Consider the following 22,783-nt stretch of genomic DNA (forward strand, 5'->3'; position numbering starts at 1 on the left):
CCGCTGGTTGATTGGATTTGCGCGCATCTATGGTGGACTAACGGGGATAGTCTGAAGTGATAAAGAAGGAGAGACGATCTTCATGGGATGACATCGCCAAGATTGGCTGTGTAATTTAACGAATCGTGTACAACAAATTGTAGATGAATTCATTGTGATATTCAGTGGAGAAACCTTCTCCAGTATGTAAATGATCCATTCATTGCAGAGATTTGCATTTCAGATGCTATTTTTGTAGCAGGTGCATTTTTCTCTCGACCTCCTGTTGATCTTAATGGTCTCTGATCTACAAACACTGACATCTTAGATGACAGACTATTTAGCAACTGATATTTTAAGTTCCCCCATTCGATTCAAAGCAGCATCACTTCTATATTGAGAGTTTCAATCGCTATGCGACAAGTAGGAACCAAAGTAAAAGATGTAAAACTTGGTATTTTGCAACATCGACTATCACGTTTCGCAAATTCGATTACCTCTCACGCCTACGTCCAAGCAACCCGATATTCCCATTTCGTGTACAAAGTTACAACGACGATGAACGAAAAATACGGGACATTTTTTTTTTTCGTTATGAAAAGAACCGTGACAAGGATCTCGTTTTGCTTTCAGCTTTGCGAGAGGAGTACGATCGCGTGCAATAGAACGTCCGAAACGATTGTAAAACTGTTCGAGTCTCCTCGGGACGAAAGATCGAAGACTATGGTAGGGTCAACGATATCCCCAGCACCAAAGATAGCTCGCGTCAATCGGTGCTTATTCGAATATCGTCCAGAATATCGCTCGTAACACGTTAAATCGCTATCGGAGGAAGTAAAACCGCGGGTTATCAGTCGCTTTGGAGAAATGTGAACCATAAGCGGCGGATGGGACCTTACGAGATGAGTTGCGGCCGACAAGCACCGACTATCTCCCCCTTGCATCTCGTAATCGGCCGATAATTAGATCAATAAAAAAATCTCTCCTACTAAAGAGAAATTTACGTTCTGTTAGATTAAAGTACCAGACAAATTGTCAGAGAACATTAACATCATTGCACAGTTTCCAACTGATTACGATTATTAAAAATAGAGAGAACTTCTTACACCTAATAAAGAATGATTCTATTCTGTATGAAGGATCAGTAGTCATCTACCATATTCAGCAACAATGCACATTTGTATTCTACACCCCTGCAATGGGTTTTATATTAGAATCACTGATTAGTTCTAATGTCAATACCCTCCAAGATTGTCTGTATATTCTCGTCGACGAGTAGCAAAGTCGTCATGCGTTTCTACAGTCTCGGATAATTATAGATTAATTTGCATACGGAGGTACGAGAAGTTTCGCTAGTGCAACATTAGCAAACATCTAGAGAAGATTTTCAGCACCGACAGAAGTCGGCTAAAATTGGCACGCTAGCATCCATATTAGTATTCTCTTCCTGGACAGGAGGTTTGATGGATTCGCACGCGCAAAATTCCCCGAGAAATCTTGCGACTGCGTTGTCGGAGGTCGAAGCGGAAGAAAAAGAGAGAAAGAGAGAGAGAGAGAGAGAGGGGTCGAGGGAGGACGTCGTAAGAAAAAAGACGAAGTCGGGGGCCGTGTGGGTACAGCTCGAAGATGTCACAATAGCAGTTGCACTGCGTGACAACGCGCCACGCGTCTTTTCCCTCCTCCCACACGCAATCCCCCGGTCACTGTCTGTCCCGTCTCTTCTCTCCCTCTTTCTCTCTCTCTTTCTCTCTCCCCGTCCGTCCATCTCTCTCGCTCTCGGTGTCTCCGGTACACGTCTCCTTCTTCCTCTCACCCACTCGGCCGAGTAAAAAGCTTACTGGAGAGCCTCGAGGCCGCAAGTGCCACGAAAAGCTCAGTCGCTCGCGGACCGCGCTCCACAGCGTTTCGTTTTCGCGCGCGAGGCATCTTCTCGCCGACATGCGAACACCGTCGCGCATTCTACGTCGCTTCTTCTAACATTGTTCACGTGATTACGGTGATTACCGATGCGACCAGTGGCAACGACTCGTCCCAGACCCGGTCCAGCCTTTGCCGATCAACGATGATGCTCGTCGGACTCCTGGCGACGACGTTCGCCGCCCTCGTCGTCGGCAATTCATTCCTCGGTGCTGCGCCAGGTAGGTCGATCCTTTTTACAGTAATTAACGCCTTCGTTCATCAGCGAAATCGATTCGGTAGTCTTTAGCTCGGGAACCAAGGTTGCTTAGGGAAACAAAATTATTTTGGTGTTGGACCTCGTTTTTTTTAGTTGTTGACCATCGGCATCTATAAACATGAAGTCCATCTTCCCAAGTTACTCGTTCTGTTTACAACCACTGGTTCGACGGTCACGTCTGCAAATAAAGAAACATTACAGTACGCGCACAGACATTTTCATTGAATAAAATTGCAATTTCAATTGTTATTTCACTTACATTATACCGTATATTGTTACTGATTATCTCTGATATCGCACAAATGAAAGAAACTTTTCAGAAACTATAAAGAATTTGTCTAAAACAATATTAGCTCAATATCAATCAAAAACTCTGTAGATTGAAGCTTGACATTCAATATCTTCATCAAAGCACGTGAACGTCCCCACGTGGATCGCCATCCCAACGATTCATCTCGACAGATCCAACTGGATCAGAGGCAATTTTTCTCGTGGCCTCGGAACAGTTCGAAAAGATCAAAAGGGTGACACAAGAAACGAGCGCGTCTGCCCGAGGCGCTAACCCTTTATCGAGACGCCCGGATGAAGCACGATTATTTTTAAAATGCCCGATGTCAACCGGCCGTTTCTCGCGGCCGCGCCAAAATACGAGCTCCGAGGACGGATTCATTGAACCCACATATTCCCCCCGCGAGTCTTTGTCATCGGCGACCAAGAGGAGATATCGACGACAACGTCTCCTCGGCCACATGTGCTCTCTGTTGCCGCCCTCCTCGTCCTCCTCCTCCTTCATCGGCCACCCGCTCGCGTCCTCGCACCCTCGCTTTCTGCATTAATTCTCGTCGCTTTTGTCAGCCGTTACTCTTTTTTTCCCGCGATGCCTCTTCCGCTGTTCGATTCGCGCGGCGATCTTAATGCGCTCCCTTCTTCGGCGTTATCGTTGCGCTCGAGTAGCCTGTTTATCGAGCTTCCGCGCGATCTTAATGGGGCTTTCGGTTCTCACGACTCCGCTATGCTTCAAAACCGCCGTCTCATAATGGAAAACTCGATTTTAACCACTTTTTGTTTCACGGTTCTCGGGCGTTCTTCAATTCCTGGGCAGCTTAATCAGACTGTTTACTCGTGAAGATAGTTTCCTTGGAAGGTTCAATTGGGGCCACTGTTTAGGTCGCCACTTGTGCAACCGGAAGCAAGCCCTAGAGGTCCTCCACTTCAGAGTGCCAGTGGCTCGACGAAGCCTACCCACCACTGAAAGTGGCTAATACGCTTCTTACGATAGCAACAAAATCGAATTTCCTTTGACGTTTTTACAACGTCAACGATCGTAAAATTGAACATATAGAACTGGTCATCCGACCAGTATCGGTCGGCTAACGTTAAACAGAGATTCTCGCGTGACAGGTTCGCACATGGTTTAATCCCCCGGCATACGAATTAAACGAAACTCGATCTTCTGCGGTGTCCACGATGGAAAATCGCGGATTTTCTGAGAGACACGATCGTTTTGCATTGCGCATATACATGCGTGAGAACGAGGTGTCGCTAACGGTCCTTCGCCCCTGGCTGTTCGACTCGGTCCGAACACGGGACCACGGGTTTCCTCTTGCAATAAGAGGAACGAGAGCTACGAGCGGAGACCCATTGGCAGCCACATATTCTCGTATAAGCATATTCGCGCGAGAGAGTCGAAGGTTATAACGTGTCGCGTTGCGCCGGTGCCTCCGCGCTCTCCTCCTTCGCTGCCGGTCCTTTCCTCGATGGTACTTGTTGCCGAAGGTACCCGGCTGTCGACACGCGAACCAGGAGTTCCGCGTTAATTGATCTCCTCTCCCTCTCGCTCCGCGCCGTCTAATCCCTCGTTTCCATGCGACTTTCGTCCCGGGAACGAAGCTTCGTCGGACAGTCGTTGCACGTTCCTCTCCCGGGCACACCTATTTCCACGCGATCGGTTGAATATCTATTTTGTAACAGTTACTTTCCAGCGGCGCGAATGAAACTTCACAGTATTATCGTCGTCGCGCATTGACATGGACAGGCCGACCGACAACGATTTGTTGTATAACCCGTGGTAATCGGTAAAACGAGCATTTCACGCTGGAGGTACCGATTGCCGGTTTCTTTGCCGTTGCTGCGGGCATTGCGTGTTTTACGTGACACTATTCACACATTATCTAGCGCCGATGATTTCATAATACCTGGTAGTTTATAGTTACGGTTTAAAGCTTTCTTGAATAGGGGCGATGGAAAAACGTGGTCAGTGATACAAGAGACGCTCGAAGCTTCTCATGGTAGCAATCATCCTGATAAAGCTGAACTTTCGCTAAATCGTCGCTGTTGCTGATTTCTAGAAATCAAGCCGCTCACTCACAGCATCGAGTTTTTGTGTCGCACTTGTCAGCGAACAATAGTTTATCATGTTTATCGTTTCCTGAACTCGTTCGAGGACATTGTAAAACCGTTCTGCGATTACAGTGATCTCTCGATCTCGTTTCTAGGATTAACAAGAGCCGCGGATCGGCGTCGATCGGCTGGAGAGAACGGGCTCCTCTATCCATCAGTTAGTCCCGCATCGTTGCAAGAACGAATGTTAAGTTTGTCCGGTACCCGGTGGAACCAGCTCCGATATTTATGCCATACAATGCTAATGCGCTAGACAAGCAGGCTATCGGCGCGATCGGCGATCGAAAGGCGTCGATTCGGTGGAACGGCGTTTGTCCCGATGTATCTCGCGGTTTCGCGCGAGTCGCTTATCTCTGTCAACGCTGTACACGCCTAGACGCGCGATCTAGAAAGTTGTCGCTGCCTAAGTTCGCTCGATAAATCACGGGAAAAGCTCGATCGAAGCGCTTGGTAGCCGCGATAAAGCGTGGTCAAGGTGTCACTCGATAGCAACGATTCGTTTCGTCGATGCGTCGTCAGCCGGCAACGTGATCTACGAGGAAGGGCGATCTACAGCGATTCGAAATAATGATCTACGAGGAGGGAGAAAAAGGACTTTGCTCAGTATGTCCTGTGGCCGCCGGCTTCCGTCCGCATCGATGCGGGAAACCGCGTGGATCATAGTAATTTTAAAGTCCGTTCCGCGCGCGTAGATCCCTTCTATCTTGTTCTCTCTCTCTCCTGTAAACGAGGCGGTATAATTTCGCCTGTCTTTCAGCCGGGAAATCGGAACGCGAGACCCGGTTGCGCAAGCGATTTATGGCAACACTTTGAATACGCATCGATCGAGATTGATCTAGCTAATTAATCGTGGCCGGTTCACTGGTCGCTCGCTGCTCCCGAGGGGAAAAAACCAAGCCGTGGTTTATTAACCGACGATTCGCTTCCTATTAACCCCGTTCCACTCTTCGCTGAAACTCGTTAAGGCCTCCGACTCCCTCGACGATGTGTCGCACGAAGGCGTATTCATTTCCTGGCGCTATACTGCCGTGTAGGATGATCCGCGGGGACAGTGGCACTTTTCGAGCCCGGAGCTGCGAAACCACGCCCACTTTGCGCACTCGGATCAGGAAGGAAGTGTTTCTTCTTTTCCTCGATATGATACTAAAAGCAATTTTGGATGTTTACATGCACTTTTTACAAGAATTTGACTGTTTCAATCAAAGTAGAAAAAATTCAGGATATTTACTATAAATTCAACTCACTTTTCAAAGTAGGAAAGCACAATCGCGCGAAAGTCCTGTGCGACACTGCCCCAGTTTAGGTGGAAATGAAGAGCAAATAAACTACTCCCATCGAGCATTCTGCGGAACCTAGAACGTTGATTGCATCTAAAATTCTCGTCCACCTGTTGAACAGCCTGTACATGTGTTCCTCAGTCTGGCGCGTGATACGACGCCCGCGTAAATGAAATTCGGAACACGTGTTCGATGCGAGTCCGCGTTACGCACCTCTCGGCGACGTCAACGGTATAATTACGTCGATCGACAATTAAAGCCCCTGGAAGTTTATTCACCGGTCTTTTATGGGCGGAGCCGCCTCAGCCAGGGTTCCTGACTGGTTCTGCATCGTGACAGCGCGAATAACGATTAATTAATAAATTCTTCTCGCGAAACGCAGTCTCAGGAGTGATTGAAATACGGACCAGTTCGCTTGAACCGTCGATAACGCTGCGTAACTTTCGGATCAGACCATTTCTAGTTTTCAAAACTTCTCGAGCGTTAAAGTATTACGATGTTCGATACTGTACAACTAGTTCAGAGTTCGTTAACACTTCTTGGAGATTTAGTTAAGGGTGGTGGGTCGAAGTGCGGCGTTTCCAAAATGATGTACGACGGATCCGGACGGATCGGTGACCTGCGGGAACCGATTTCTCGGGACCGGTCGTCGCGAATCGAAGGAGAAAAAAAGGGACAAGCGAAGGGGTTAAAGGAGAACGCAGCTTCCAATCGGCAGGGCCCTGACACGGTCCACTATACGCGTGTAGACGCGTGTAGACTCGGCCTCTCGATACATGTTCACGACGTGTCGAGAGAGCGAAGAGATAAATAAACACATAAAACCCCGTGACAGCTTCACGCTGGATAAAAACATGTCGAGAGACGCGTATCTCGATTCCCTTCTTCTGATCTTTTCTCTCCCTCTCCCTCTCCTTGGATCTCTTACACGTTCTACAATCGTCGTCTCTCTCCTCTTCTCCTTCTATGCCACGATTTCACTTCTTTCGCTCTGTTTTTCAGTCTCCCTCACTCTCTCTCTCTTTCTATCTCTTTCTCTTTGCCTCTCTGTCTTGATCGTATTCCCAGTGAAACGCATCGTCCTTCGATGCACGGTCGCTCGCGAGCCTGACGACTGTATTAATTAGGTGTAATACAGTATACCGCTTCCTTCGAGCGTATTTTGTGTCCAGCACACTGTAATTACCGACTCATCAACCTATGCTAACCGGCGCGTTTCTGCGGACTACGGTAACCGGAAAAATTCCTTGGACCGATGTTATCCGCAGCCTTGTCTGACGAAACCTGGCCGGATCCGAGCGATAAATGTGATGTAACGAGGTATCGGCCGTGAGCATCCTTGCTCCCAAGAAAAACGTGCACCACAAGTCCGTGGAACGAGCTAATTAGGCCAGCAGGTTCACCGGATCGCGGACGCTAATTGATCAATTGATTTCAAGCAGTCTACGGAGATCGCATCGACTGTTTTGCCGCAATTCATTTCCTCGAAAGCTAATTTTATGAAATCCTCTGTCACAAATAAATAAATCATGTTGTCGTTGTTACTGTAAAAAATTTAAAATTCATTGTAGCAATCTGTCAGAGCTGTTTCAAAAAGTTTACATGATTTTTGAAGTATTCTAAACTTTTTATTAAAGTGTCTGGAGAAAGTTGCTACTTACTAAAGTTGCTATCTATTTTTGTGTGCAGCGTCGACAGCATGGCTCTCATAATTTAATCCTCCAGTAAAATGAAACTCGAGAATCTTGAATTTTTCTAGAGTCGTTTCACGTTCGAATGACTGCGGTCGAAATGGAGCAACTACACTCGCTCCAAATCGAGTCAGACGGACGCACGTGGTCGGTCCGCGAATTCGTGGAAGTTTTTCCAGCTTCCCGGTTTATCTGCCACATGGTACACGGATTATTGTCGCGAGACGTGGGAGAATCGTGCGAGTTTTACGAGCGCAACGACATGGATGTCACCATTCGCGCGCGATACGCCAGTGCAGCATGGAGCTCTGCGCTGTTATATGCAACGATGCACCGCGTATACTTACTCACCCACATAACATCGAGAATGTCCCGTCATTCCGTGACGTTCCCGAAGAAATCTTCATTGACGATCCAAGAACGATCCTCGTAGACCCTGAAAAACTATCATTTTATTGTTAGAAAAAGATCAATATGACCAACGTAATCTATTCATTACTTCTAAACAGAAATATACTTCTGTCATTTTAAATTGCGCCTATTAAATGTTTTTTGCCAGAATCTCCGATCTCTTTGAGGGTCTTAAAGATGCTTTTGGGATTTCTGCCCACCCAGATCGCAACAAAAGCATGGTGTCACGCATTATGACGCATTTAAATAAAGAACACGACGTCTCTATGAAACTCGGTACAGAAAAGAGGAGGAACCTCGCAAAGGCAGCCCTTTGTGCCAAATTTTAGTTAATAGCCTCCCCTTTCCTTTCAGACAAACGCGCTTCTAAATCGGAGTTCGAGAATCGGCTCGCAGCGTTTGAACCGCTTTTAATGCCGCGGCTCAAAGCGACGTCAACGGGTCGTGGTCGTTCCATTTTCCCCGACGGATAAAATTAAGGGGACTTCGCCACTTAGATCACGGGGTGGAAGTCGAATGGCCGCAAACGACGCCGGCTATTTTTGTGGCGTCCGCGAGAGAGAGAGAGAGAGAGAGAGAGAGAGAGACGGTACGAGAGAAGCTAGGCTTTAAGGCGGCGGACTTGCCGCGGCGAATTTCACGATTCCGCCAGCTGTGGAACTGTTGCCCATTCCTTTAATAATGGGAACGACAATATGGGTCATGCTCCGCTGCGGCAGTTACAAAAGAAACACGATGTCGAGAGCTCGCAAGATTTTGCACTGGATAGCCGTCGTTTTCGTCTGACAGTGTCTGATATTCTTAGCTCGCTTATAATAAAAATGGCAAGAAGTCTACATAAATTCAGTCTTGTAATTCTTACGGCATAACACAGGTAAATCACTTTCAAAGCTCAGTAGGTTTAGTGTCAAAGAAAAATGGAGGAGCGAGCATAGAACACAAATATTTATGTACATTATAGCCCTGAAGTATTTTAAGTGAAACATTAGGAGATCACATCCTCCGGGGATCCACTCTGAAACCGATATTCAAACAAACAGCTTCCATTTCCTGAAAACTCAAGGTGCATCGTGTCTCCCTTGTACCAACTGTACAAACGTTAAAAGCGGAAGGGAGCGTTCCCGCTCAACGGCTATGTTTAAAGTACAATTAAAAATTCACCGTAGAATGACAGAGAGAAAGGGAGAGAGAGAGAGAGAGAGAGAGAGAGAATGAGAGAGACGGAGAGAGGGACAGGAGTCCGAGCGATGAAAGTACACGATATACGAACCGAGTCACGCGGAGAAACATAGTCGGCCGCAATTTGTGTCTGACTGGTATCTATTAACTTAATTGTAACACGCTTCAAGCAGCCCCCCCTTGTCTCTCCGCGTTCTCTCGCACTCTTATGGTCCCCGTGGGTCATTTATCGTGGCCCCAGCATTCACGATTCGGGTCCCCGTTCAAAAGCCAGTTTGACTGGACCCGCATATTACGCCCGTGAAGTCGTAAAAGATCACTTACTGCAGAATCTCTGAACGGATACGTACGGTCCTACGGCGTGTTTACGTTTCCATCGCGCTATCGTTTAATACACGTAATTTTCCACATACGAAGAATAAAAAAACACAGGACCGACATAAGGAAAACGGGTCCGTGAAGGACACTAGCTATTTCTCGTTGAGTCGACACCCTTGTCCATCTTAATTATTCGGAATTAGGTGCATCAACCTTTAATATGATTGTCTTCGTCCCCTATATGAATGTCCACATCCGTAGCTCGTGGACTGTTAACAATTTCGACGCTTAGTTGTAACCTGCGAAAACGATCTCGAGTCAGTTACATTAAACGCCTGAAGTATTTTATAATTTTTCGTTTTATTTAAACATTGACATTTCAGAACTGTAGACACTGTCAAAAATTTTGCCTAGCCTTTTAATGATGAAAAAGAAATGTCAATTGTATAGGAGTGCATGAAATAATTTCTTTACGTGCGCAATGTGAGGTCAACAAGATCCGTGGCTTTCAGCGATTTTTCCCGTTCGATTTCATGGTCGATGGTAGGACGCTGGGAACGTGTTTGCAGAGGGTACTTAAGTTTTGACGTGTCTCGCGTACCCTCATCCGGCCCACCATAAAAGCGGGCCCTTTCTCCTTCCACGTAACTGACATAACGCAGGACACGCGTCTGTTTCTTGTCCAGAGAAAAGCGGAGAAAGGATCCTGTACCACAATCTGCATCCTGTCTACCGGCAGTCTAGTCACCATATGCTTTCGCGTGCTCCAAAGGACCTAAACTGTATCTGTTTTATTTGTTCCAGAGATGTCATGCTGTTCCTTGGCGGCCGGATCTTGTCGCAGCGTCTGCTCCAAGGTATGTTCTTCCATCGATTCTACAACACCGATTCATAGTTTGAGAAATGCACGGTGAACAATAGTTAGGAAACGAGACTATTACAAATTGTTTTATTCTGATATTCATAAATACTTTTAATCGTTCAACTGTTTCAAATTTAATCGAGTAGTTCGTAGCAAATTGGACTGCATAAATGAATAAAATTATAGTAATTAGGTTGACAAATGCATATTACAACTTGTTCCCGGGAACGTAAATTATTCATGATTGGATCTAATACAGGATATGATTGGAATTTAGTAACAGTGACAGTGTTGGTATACGGGAATGTTCAGAAGTTATAATATAGAGACGTAGATTTTTGTGTCCTTGATCGTGAGGACGACGATAGCAATCTTCTCTTTCCCAAGGCCGCAATTTATCGTTGCTTTTTGCCGCCTCGAGACCATTAAACGCGATGTTATAATAGTACTCGTAAGAAAAGCATAATTAAGTGATTCAGAGGCGATCGAGCATAAATTGAATACAGACTCACGTTCCGGTGTACGCTCTTTCGTGTTTATTATTCTTAATGGCTACTTATTCGCCATTTATTACGGGTATTCATTATTTATGATTTTCAAGTTTTCATTTTTTGGAAGAGATCAACAGTGTGCTATTATCAAACCCTTATCACCTTGCATGAAAAAGTGAAACTAGTTTCGAAAAATTCCAGATAAAAAGAGAAGGTCCAAGATATTATCTTTAGTGGTTGAGAAGTTAACACCATGCCTCTTCTATTTTTCCTACAAGAAATACGCTAATTAAACAAGTTATAAAAATTAAGATTTGTGAAAAGACGAACAAAGGAATCATTACCTCATCAACAAAAATATATTTTTAATGTGGAAGGATCGTATAAAATGGCTAGGCCAAAGTGCGTCGGATCCAACGCAGATCGTCGATCTTCGTCGTGGCTGTATCTCCGCCGAACTGTCGCTCTCGGGAGGATCTAATTACAAGAAAATATATCCCGTTCTCGCAGTCGAATAGCTGAACGTATATTGTTAGCGATTTATCGAGTCTGGTCCAGCGAGGCCCGGCGTTCTACTGTGTATCTATTAATTATACCCGCGCGCGAGGATCCCCGTGGGAATTTCAAAAAGACAATTTCGAGGGAATATCATTTCGCCGGCGCGGCGAGGGAGCGCGCGCGCGCGCGATATCGCGCGACTGATAAATATCGGTGGCCCGACCCCGGGGACGATAAAGGGTACAAAATATGCCGTGTCCACGGATATATTAGGATCTCTCCCGGGGGATAAAAAGGAAACTGCGCGAGGGACGAGGACGGGGAGCGAGAGGGAAAAAGGTGAAAGGACGAGCGAACCGGCGGACACCAGCCGGAGGAAAGAAAAACAAAAAGGGAAAAGAGTAAAATCAGAGAAAGGGGAACGAGAAAGAGAGAAAGAAGAGAGAGAGAGGGAGAGAGAAGGCACACGGTGGTTTTTCGACAGGCCCTCGGCCACGGTGCAGCGACGTGGGGTGCACGCGTGGTTGTAGCTTCTTTAAAAGTGGCTGCAGGGCCCCATCGGAGATAATATCGGAGACACTGGGGCCCGCTGAGAGATTTACGCAGGACCCCCCCGGGGGGCCCCCGGTTGGCTCATTCATACGCAAATATTACGAATTGACGCACTCGACTCCGAGAAACGGACACGGTATCAATGATATCGTGTTCCCTCGCAATTTGTAGCCGCGAAGGCGAATCGCCTTTAGACGACCGTGTTCTATTATTCGGCTAGGCATCCTCTTTCTTTAAAGGGTTTCTCTATTCATAAGACGGTGGTCCCCGCGGGGTCGGCGAACGATCAAATTGATCGTCCCCATCAGTATCATCCCCTTTTAACGTCGCAAATGTTATCGGCGAGCGGCTATCGATATGGACCACCCTGTACATTTGGTATTCATGAAAGAAGCCACGCAGACGTGCTCCTTACCCAATATTTCATGTGTCCTGCGGCCGCTCCGCCGCTGGAATGTGATGTACGACGACTCCGAGGTGTAGAAACAGCTCGGGAAAGATGGAACACGCAGCACCGACTACCGATGAGCTCCGCTCTTTCGTGAATGTGAAGCGGAGCCACCGGAAGTGCCACTTGAGGCCTCAAGTGGTTCACCAACTTCAGAAAATTGACTTCATCGGCTGTAGTAGCGTGGATAGATTGTACTTCAGTAGTTTCGTGTCGGTCACTCTTAATAATTAACAGATATACTATAAAAAAAAAAACAGTATCGAATCGATCATTTTAAAATTTTAACTACAATTTACAAGATAATTCTTTCAATGATCATGGGTTGCATATTTTTCGCTTAAACATTAAACGTTTTGAGAACCTTTCCAGTGAAGCCGAACATTTCGTTCTAAAAATATGTTTTCAGTTGTCGACTGTAGATTGCAGAATATATTTTTATCGCGGGAAATTCGCGCGAGAAAAACGCACCCCTGTAAAATGGCGACGATGCCCAGCCGCGCATACCTCCCAGAATACACCGCGACGGAAATACGTGCGACGTCTACACGGCACGCTATCGTTTACGCCCTTAAACGTTTGCAACAGCTTAACTAAAGCTATCAACACGCTCGAGATCGCTAACGCTATTCTTGTCTTTATATCTGGCTGCCAGTCGAATAGTCTTTTCCCCCGGCGTAAATATTTGCACCTTACGTTTAGGCATCGTTGAGTCAGCCGCACGGCGTCACCGAACCTGAATCATGCCCCATAAAAGATCTTTGACTCGGTCATTTCTAAAAATCCTTACTCATTTCTTATCCGGACCTAGTTAATTTACTTTCGTGGATGATAGTCAATAGCAGCGGTGGTATATATAGCTAAAATAAAAAAAACGATTGTAATTGATTATTAACACTAGTGTGATTATCATCGATGCTAAAGAAAAATGTGTTCCAACAAAATAGCAGCTATACCTAGGGAAACTTGAGAGCGATACACCGTTAGTTCTGGATTATCATTAAGATCAGCGCAATTTTCTTGTGCACCGAAGAATGAGGCCTGCTTCGATCTGGAAAAACAGCTATACGTTGACCCAGGCATGAGGACCTAACAGAACCCACCGCATAGGGACCAATAGAACGCTCGTAACGCGTGGCCGTGACGAGAGTACGAAATGTCCGGGTCCGTCCTCGCTGCGGACGCTGATTGAATCGGGAATGAGCGCCTAAAAGGCCCGGCTAGTCGATATCCGCGCGGTCTATTGTCATTCAGTGATGAACAACAGGAAACCGTGGCTGACCGGTGGCGTACCTGTGTCCTTGATTCTTAATAACTTGGAAACGTGTTGCAGTTGGCATTCGGAACCGTGGAAACTCCCATCGGAGATCCACAGCTGCGACGTATTTTTTTTATCCATATACCGGGGACCATTTTTCCCTTCTTTCCACGAATCATTTGGCACTTGGATGATGAAGGTGTCGTCTATAAAAATCGAAGTAAAAAGTTACGCACTGGTTTCAGATCTCTCTGGTTGCGCTGGGTGCCGACGCAATGGCGAGGGAGAACGCGACACGACGCCTGCTGGAGTTCTGCTCCCCCGAGCTGGTAAGCGACCTCTAATCGATCCTCTTAATCCGCGTTCGATCTCCGGGACAATAGATCCGCTTGTAAAAAGGACCGGGTGCCGCCGGTTCGCGTTACAAGAGACTCTTGACGATACCTTATTCTCGCGATCCGACTCGGTTTTCACTTTTTATCCGGTTATTTCTCGCCTTCAACTTTGCCCTACTCTCTTTTCAGACGGTGTTCTGGAGCTGCGCCAACTCGACTCTGAACGGTGAGAACCTGGCCAGTTCGATTCTTCTCTAAGTCTTTCTGGAGGACAGAATTTTGAATGATCCCGTTGCTTGCAGATGTCAGGAAGCATGGTAACTGGACGGGAAGGGGTTGCTGTCACCTAGCGCTGAACCCCATTTGCAGATCCACTTGCGCTGTCTCGGGGTCCAGAAGGCATTTGAATGAAACTTGTCGTCCGAGCGACGAACCCGAGTTCTTCTCTTGCTTGGAAAGGCGAGAGGAAGCAGAGCATTGCTGCGCCACAGTTTCCAATGAAACCTGCAGGTCCATCTGTCGAGATATGTTCTATAAACCTGGGAAGATCTCGAATCTAAAGCTGTACAGTAGCAAGGGCTGTTTTCATCAGGTTCCAAAGTGCTTGAAAAGTGTTGCTGAGGTGAAACATGCGGAGGATCCTAAGCAACGTAAGTGAACTTGAGACTGAATCATCCCACAGAAATAATGTCATCCTTTTATACATAATTTTAAAGATTTCGTTCCCATCAGATCTTCCCTGTTGCAATGAGGCTACCACTCCAGCTTGCCTGGAGACTTGCAAGAGGATCCTCCAGACCGCAACGACGGATCAAGAGATCATGGACGCGCTGACGGAGAAGTGTAATCCAGTGCTTCCTCAGTCGCCATTTTGGAGCTGCTTATTGAAGTCGGGGTCCTCGAAACCGACTAGACTTCCGTTGGATGCGGGAAAACTATCGTGTTGCACGAAGGCGACCAAGACGGCTTGCCAAAATTTATGCTGGAGGGCGTTCCAGGCTGATTGGGAGTCCGCTTGGGTCCAACTGGATGCAGAGTGCTTGTCGTCGAGCTTGGAGGGAGAGCTGAGGAGATGTCTGGAGGATGCTGAGGAACCCTGCGAGATGGGCTGCTCCGGGCTGTCCTATTGCGCCAGATTTAACGACCGGTCGACGACGCTCTTTAGGTAAATACTCGGTCGCATTTTGGAACTGGCCCAAGTCTGGCGGCTGTTTGCTTTCTATTCTTACGACGGGATTTCCTATACGCATCCAGAATTGCGTGCGTGACGAATTTATGACGTTATAATATATGGACTATACATAGAAATATGCAATTATTGACTATGTTATAACTATTCTATACGTTTCGCTTTCCTTTAGGACTTGTTCAGCAGCGGCTGATGAAGCAGCAAAGTGGGAAGCGGATCACTGGTCCAGAGGAGGAATAGTTAGGGGTCTAGGAGTGCCTGTGCGCGCTGCAGCTTCTTGTCCACCAGAAACCCTGCGCGCAGCCTCATGTTTGCTACAGCTCAGACCTTGCGAAACTAGGGTTCACGAGACCAGGCTGTGCAGGGAGGATTGTCTGGAGTTAATGGCTAGTTGTGTGGACTGGTCGGCCATCACAGGACCTCACACTGCCAATACGTTGTGTTCAAAGCTATCCCCTCCCAGATCCGATGCTCCTTGCGTCTCCCTGAGGCCGTTTCTGGACGACCCTCAAGATAACGAGTCAGTGATCCGTTTGGAGGAGGATATCATGACTCCGTGCAAGAGCAACCCTTGTGCACAAGGAGAGATCTGTGAGCTACTGCCTCATGGGAGACAGATCTACCGCTGTGTGCCAGGGTGTTCTTTAGGAGAGATGTCCAAGCAACTAGTTCCGACTGGATCCTGGGTACAGATTCCTCGGTACGATCAACAAGGTTGCCTCAGGATATGTCAATGTACTCTTCGAGGTCTAGAAAAGTGCAGGACTCTGAACTGTTTCAAGTTCAACAACTGCTGGGTCCATGATCGCTACATCGCTCACAAGACCAACTTCTATCTAGAGTGTAACCCTTGCCACTGCTTTGAGGGCGAGTTCACATGCTCAAAGAGGAGCTGCGGGGAAGTGCGAGTTCCTTCATTGCCTTGCGATTGTCCGGCCCATTATGTCCCAGTCTGCGGAAGGCTGGGCTTTACATTCGCTTCCGGTTGCCTGGCCAAATGCGCAGATCTGTCTCCAAATGAAGTTGAATTTGGGAGCTGCTCTTCTAGGGATCCTTGCGCCTCGAATGTCTGCGATAGCACAGAAAAGTGCGTCCGCAGGACCAGGGTGTGCTTGTCTAAACTTCACAAACCCTGTCGTCAGTACGACTGCGTTCCTCTTGATTGCGATCCTAGGGATGAGAACAGTGGGCCAGTTTGCGATAAAGAGAATCGCCAGCATCGCTCGGTGTGCGCTATGATTCGTGCTGGAGCTACTTTGGGGTACAGAGGACAGTGTCTAGAGGGGTGTTCCTTGAGAGGACCCGTCTGCGGGGTGAACGGCGAGGTTTATGCAAATGAATGCGCTGCCTGGGCAGAGAGGACCGTGGTGGACTACTTCGGACCTTGCATGGCTGTCGGATTAATCGGAGATCATGCGAAACCACGTTGCGGCGAACTTGTCCAGTGTCCTAAGCTGATCGAACCTTACTGTGTTGGTGTCACGCCGCCTGGAGCTTGTTGCCCTGTCTGTGGAGGAGCGGCTAAACTGTTCTACTCCAAGAAACAAGTACGTTCCTCCTTCTTCGAAAAAGCTAGCGAATCCTAAAATAATATCTATGTTTGGGATTGTCTTTCTTTACAGGAAGAGTGAATTAAAAAATGATCCCTGTGACTTTTACTTAGATCCTCCGTAATCTGTCTTATGGTACAAATGTTTTATTTCCTTGCTCTAGGTCGACAGAATATATTATATAATGGACGAGGATGAGGACAAGGATTCCGTCACATTGGAGGCTTTGCTGACCGCACTGGGGAGACAAATCCAGGTCGCGCAGTGCGCGCTTAGAGGGATGATGACTCCGGACAGGGACATATTCATCATTGTGCAGCCCACGTCTAAGAGGCCTTCGATACTGCAGCTACGGGCCTGCGTAACAGAGACTGAGAAATTAGTTACCAGAATATTAGAGAGGAGCCCTAGGATCGCGGCCGAGGTGCCCTTGGGCGCTCTAACAAGAGCGGAAATTGCTCATAGTTACATATCCGGTGCCATTGCTGTCGCAGGATGTCTCACGAGCCTTATATTTGGCATAATCGTCCATACTGTCATCTCGTAAAGGCTGAAATAGAGAGAGAGAAAGAAAATGAAAAGGTTTTCTGGTCACGGTGCGGATAACAGAAAACGACAGATAACACCGTGATCAGAGATCTCCTCGATCTTCAAAGGTGCTAAGCATTTCGTTTACCTACAGGCGTAGTCGCTGACACGACTACGCCCGATTTCATGACTGTGATTCTTCTAGTGCCTACGTTAATATACAGGAAAGTATATAATTGTATTTTCATCGATCTTTTAATATTGCCAAAGAAATGGGAGCAGGTGGAACGTGTACAAAAGGATGGTCGCCTGAAAAGCGTGGGCGGCCATGCGGGTTGTAAATAAAGTCTCCTAACTTAAGTTACCAAACAACGTGTCCGCCGAGCCTCCCGCTGTATTCTTCGCAGATAGTCGATAGAAAATACACCGGCGAACGTTACAAGCGACGCGGATCGAAGTACAGTAAGCATTCGATAAGTATTCCTACTTGAACAGTTACTAAATTATTTGCTTCGTGGTATGGAAATGTCCTAAAAATGCGAAAATATTCGAAGCTCATCCACCTGTAAAATAATTATCACTATGTTACATGCTAGTTCTAACCACCCCGGTTATTCGATTTAACCCATTTTCGGAAGCAGCTTACAGCTATTTATCGAACGCGGACTGTACAATCGACGTACCGCGACCGATCCGAGACTAAAGAACCGTGAACTTTGTAGACTCCGATCGCTCGCAGAGAAATTATTGACAGGATCGATATCTTCCGTAATTGTTAAGTATACTTCGTTATTGTACCGTTAAATACAAAGTGTTTGTATAGTCATTTATAAGTTTAATAATAAATTTCTAATTTTACTCGTACGCAGTTCAGTGAAATCATAGTACTGTAGTGCGCAATATTAGCATGTACAGCGAAGGATGGTTCTTTACAACACTTTGTATCGACCACGGGAGCCAGTGTGGGCGCCCGACGCCTGTAGCTTGATCAATTCTTCCTTGATGAGCCGCGAGACCTCAGCCTTAGCCTTGCTGACGGCTAATTCGCTAGTGGATTCTATAGCAAGATATAGCTTCCGCTCTCCTTCCGGTGGAGCCTTGCCAGGAGCTATGTACGTTCCCCTAACCGTTAGACCGGCCTCAGAGTACTCTGAGATCTGCGCTAGAGCCTCCTTGCTAGTCACCCGCCACCTAGCCTGCTGCGGGAAATCGTTGATCTCTAGTTCTTCCTCGTACTTCCGGAAGGTTTGCTCGCCAGCTTCCGCGTCGCTCTCCACAAGATCTTCTTCTCTAGGCTGGTAGTTCAACTTGGTGTTCAGTTTGGCTGCCAACTGTTCCGCGACTGTCTTTGCTGTAATAAGGTTGGTAGGTCCAGCTCCCTTCAGGATAGCCTCGGCAGCTTGCTGAGTCGCGCCCTTCGCTTCGGCGCCCAAATTCTTGGCTATGTTGATCTTGGACGCCAATCGTCTGGCTAGTTCCAATTTGTCAGTTGCACTAGGCACCGGCTGACCAGTGACAGCGATGTTGGTAGCAGACGGCCTGGCGATCTCCCTCACGGTCCTCTTCGGCGCCAACATGCTCTCAATCTGCTGATCAATGTCATTTTCTATATCCTCATCATCTGAGTCTTGTAAACCTAACGCTGCCTTCTGGAATTTCTTCTTCTCGTTTGCAAGCGCCGCTTCCGATTCGTCAAACTTGAAGCCTTTGCCACTGAAACCGCCACCTGTGTGCACCTTCTTGCCGTCAGCAGCTTGTCTAGCCTTGTAACCTTCCCAGAGTTGACGCAAGGGTTCTGGAACAGGAACACCAGCCAATTCGTGGGCACGTAAAATGTCGCCGGCGTAACGTTCTTGTTCTGGTGTGATGAAAGTATAGGCGTATCTGCAAGGAAGAATCTCTTAGTTTTATAATACCAATATCGGAGATTGTGTGCTTTGAATAAAAACTTACCCCTTGTTGCCGGCTCTTCCTGTCCTCCCACACCGGTGCACATAATCCTCATAATGATTGGGACAATCATAATTTACCACGAGAACAAGATGCTTCACGTCTAAACCCCTCGCAGCGACGGAAGTAGCAACCAGCAACTTCGTTCTGCCAGCCTTGAAGTCCAATATTGTCGAATCTCTATCGCATTGGTCGATTCCACCGTGAAGAGACATGCAAGAGTAAGAAGCTTTCATGAGGTCTTTCAGAAGAGTATCTGCATTCTCCTGTTTATCCACGAAAATTATAGTGGAACCCTTATCCTGATAATGTCCTAGAATCTCCAGCAATTTGTAGAACTTCTGATCCTCTTCAAGAACAACTACGTGTTGCTCAACATCCTTGCAGACAATAGATCGACCTCCAACTTGAACTTCTACGGGTCTAGTAAGAATCCTTCTAGCCAAAGCTTCCATCTGCCTAGGGAATGTTGCGCTGAAAAGGACAGTTTGTCGGTCCGGTCGGACGTTCTCCATAATTCTCATCACCTGAGGCTCGAAACCCATGTCAAACATTCTGTCAGCTTCGTCAAGTACTACGTAAGTAACTCTACGTAAGTTCGTCACCCTGCCACTGTTCGCTGCGAGCATATCAATCATTCTACCGGGTGTACAAACAATTATTTCTGCGCCCCTCTTCAGTTCCGCTATTTGCTCGGATATTCCGGTTCCACCGTAGACGCAGACATGAGACAATCCTAAAGACTTGGTGAATTTTTTCGAATCTCTGCCGATTTGCATGCACAGTTCTCTAGTAGGAGTCATGATCAACGCAATTGGACCATCGCCGTCTGCCAACGGGGGTTGGTCAAGAATGTGTCTAAACATTGGTAGTAGAAAAGCTAATGTCTTCCCGCTCCCAGTCTTCGCTATACCTATCAAATCGCGGCCAGACATAATCGCAGGTATAGCTTGACACTGAATTGGCGTTGGCTTTTCGTAGCCCAGCTTCTTCAGCACTTCCAGCTCTTTCTTCGTCACGCCACACTGTGCCCAGGATTTAATAGGTTTAGGACAGCCCTTTCCCTTCACGCGGATGCCCTCTAGTTCCTCCTTGTATGCCTCTACTTCTTCCGGCGTCATTCTCGCTATAAATGAGAAAAATTGAAATAAAGATCGGAGGATGATCACGTTGAAGTTTAGAATACATACCTATCTCAGGTACTTCGACATAAAATGATTTTCTAAATGGTTGGTACTCGGTCGTCGCGTGGTCGACTTTAGCCAGTTCCCTTTTCTGCTTGTTCGCAATTCCAGCAGCCGTCTCGTGCAAATTCTCTCCTTCCTCTTCACTGGAATATTCCAAACCATCTTGATTCTGCTCGATCAATTCACCTTTCTGCTTCTGCACCTTCTTTTTGGCCACGCCAGTTACTATGACTACGCCACCACTCTGAGTGCCTCCGGTGCCTGTTCCGTTGTTCGCACTCTTTGCGCCTTTATTGTCCAGTTTGTTCACTTTCCGAACTTCTTCTTGAACCTATTAATAATCGTGTTTAATTGAATATATCTAATAATTGGTACAATAATAAATTGGACGATAAAAGTTAAATATACCTCTGCCATAAAGGCGTCCAGAGGATCGACTTCCTCCTCGTCATCTTTAGCTTCTTCCTTAACTTCCTCGATTTCCTCTTTCATGTCCCCTTCTTCTTTAACTTCCTTGTTGCTGTTCTGAACAACGGGAGTCTCTTCATCACTATCGTCTTCGAGGGACCATTTTTTCATAGGCAGCTGAAGATTTGCTAAAATGGATGCCTTACCGTCTTTCTTCGTGGCTTCCAGCTCTTTCTTTTTTCTTTCTGCTCTCCACCTTTCTATTCTCTCTCTTCTCTTTTGCATTTCCAATTCCAATCTTTTCTGTTCTTCCTCCTGCAGGAAAGAGCAGGAACAAATGAAATATTAATTAACCAGAAAACAAATATAAAAGAAACTAAGAATTAATTACCTTGTCCAATTTAGTGTGATCGAATGGCAACTCATCACTGTCACCCTTCTCCTTCTCCTTTCTCTCTCTGGATCGAGATCTGTTCGAGCGATCTTTGCCTGAACGTGAGGACTTTGAGCCTGTAAGACGCTTTTCTTTACTGTCTCCACTAGCATACCGAGAACAATCAATAAATGTTAACTGATTATTCCATTAATACAAGTATCTCAAATCTTACAGCAACTGGGAGTAACTTTCGCTAAGATTGTATTGCCAGAAACAATCAAAGCAAGTTACTAGGTTGGTAAATGGACCAAATTACATTGACTGGATATCCTAGATTTTTTAGTACGCTGAAACAAGTCTAATTATAATATACCGTTTCCTGTCGCGATCTCTGTCCCTTTCGGAGCGTTCTCTTCTGTCGCCCCTGTCCCTGTCCCTATCCCTAGACCGGCTTCTTCTTTCCCGATGTCGTCCCTTGTCTCGATCCCTGTCCCTATCTCTGCTCCTAGACCGTCGCCGTTTCTTTTCCGGTGTGGCCGACCGAGATCTCGATCTTGATCGCGACCGTCGTCTGTGATGCCTGTCCCTGGAAAACGGTGCATCAGAAAAATGGCATAATTTCGCAGAGAAAACGAAAGGTATACGGAACAATTAAAATAATACGTAATTCTATGTGAAATAGAACAATCGAATTACGAGTGTATACTTGATCACACACCGAATGTAGTTAACCTTAAAAGAATGGTGAATATCAGTTGTTAACTTACTTGTCGCTATTCCGAACCATGACTAGTAATGCCGCTCAAACGTTATTAACTTATAGAGCTAAATTTGGACGTCAGTGCTGCTGGAACATGTATCGCGTGTTCCTCTTCGATCTTATTTCCTAACGAAATACACGATGCAACAGCTTTCGTTTACAAACGCAAAGCCAATTTATTGTCGCTTTGCTTGTGCTGCCCTCAACGTATCTTTCTTGGATACGAATCATGCTGGTTAGGAAGGAATCTTCATTTTTTAACAATGGTCAGTTAGATTTTCCGATTATCTACGTGATATGTTTTCGCTAGCAGTACACTTCCGGTTTTTACTAAAATGTGAAATGAAGAGGTTAACCTATTGTTGTTAATTTTAGTCCACAAGAAGTAACTGATATTTTATAATATTATTGTAAGGAATCATAACTTAAAAGGTAATTATTAAGCTTCTTTCCATACATCACAATTATTGACAACCTCGTTAACTGATCCAATTTAAAAGATAATATACTAAGTTGTCTTTAAAATTCTTTTTCTAGAAAAATATGAATTTATTAACAGATTTCGGTATAATAAGTATCCAGTTTACAAGTTTCTCGTTCTTTATGTCGCCGAAGATAATTAAAATAATGATAAGCATTTCAGGTTATCATCCAGTTTTTAATTTCCTGAGGGCCATAAACTCGATTAAAAAAATTATTTCACCATGATCGCGATACCGGTTGCAGCGACAGGTGTACTGTAAGCCCCTAACGAGTTCGAAGCCATTCGGTGATGCAGATCTGGAAATATCGTTCCAGGCAATTAAATGTATACAATCAAAAAATATTCTTATTCATTTTCAAAGTCGATTGAAACACAATCTACAATGAGACCATAAAGATTCGAATGAAATCAAAATCGTTGATCGTTGCCAACAGTGTCCACCGCGAAGAACTCGGAGAGCTCCTCAGGGACTCAGA

The 22,783-nt window shown here is 46.2% G+C and overlaps 2 protein-coding genes across 2 annotated transcripts; one reads left to right on the forward strand and one right to left on the reverse strand.

The window, feature by feature from the left end:
* The first annotated feature begins 1,875 nt into the window (after positions 1–1,875).
* On the forward strand, positions 1,876–18,006 carry Reck (reversion-inducing-cysteine-rich protein with kazal motifs). The gene is made up of 8 exons (XM_078178559.1): positions 1,876–2,117; positions 10,236–10,288; positions 13,786–13,869; positions 14,065–14,101; positions 14,178–14,525; positions 14,608–15,040; positions 15,237–16,611; positions 16,778–18,006. Exons 1-8 carry the CDS (start codon positions 2,042–2,044, stop codon positions 17,159–17,161), a joined length of 2,790 nt encoding a protein of 929 aa, XP_078034685.1. The 5' UTR covers positions 1,876–2,041; the 3' UTR covers positions 17,162–18,006.
* Positions 17,907–21,998, reverse strand: Prp5 (pre-mRNA processing factor 5). Its single transcript, XM_078178558.1, has 7 exons — positions 21,831–21,998; positions 21,437–21,649; positions 21,079–21,226; positions 20,688–21,002; positions 20,283–20,610; positions 19,096–20,218; positions 17,907–19,026 (listed from the first exon to the last, which is right to left on the reverse strand). The coding sequence occupies exons 1-7, from the start codon at positions 21,848–21,850 to the stop codon at positions 18,072–18,074; spliced, it is 3,102 nt and encodes a 1,033-aa protein (XP_078034684.1). The 5' UTR covers positions 21,851–21,998; the 3' UTR covers positions 17,907–18,071.
* Positions 21,999–22,783: the final 785 nt, after the last annotated feature.

Source organism: Augochlora pura, chromosome 4 (assembly GCF_028453695.1).
Source record: "Augochlora pura isolate Apur16 chromosome 4, APUR_v2.2.1, whole genome shotgun sequence".
Taxonomy (NCBI): domain Eukaryota; kingdom Metazoa; phylum Arthropoda; class Insecta; order Hymenoptera; family Halictidae; genus Augochlora; species Augochlora pura.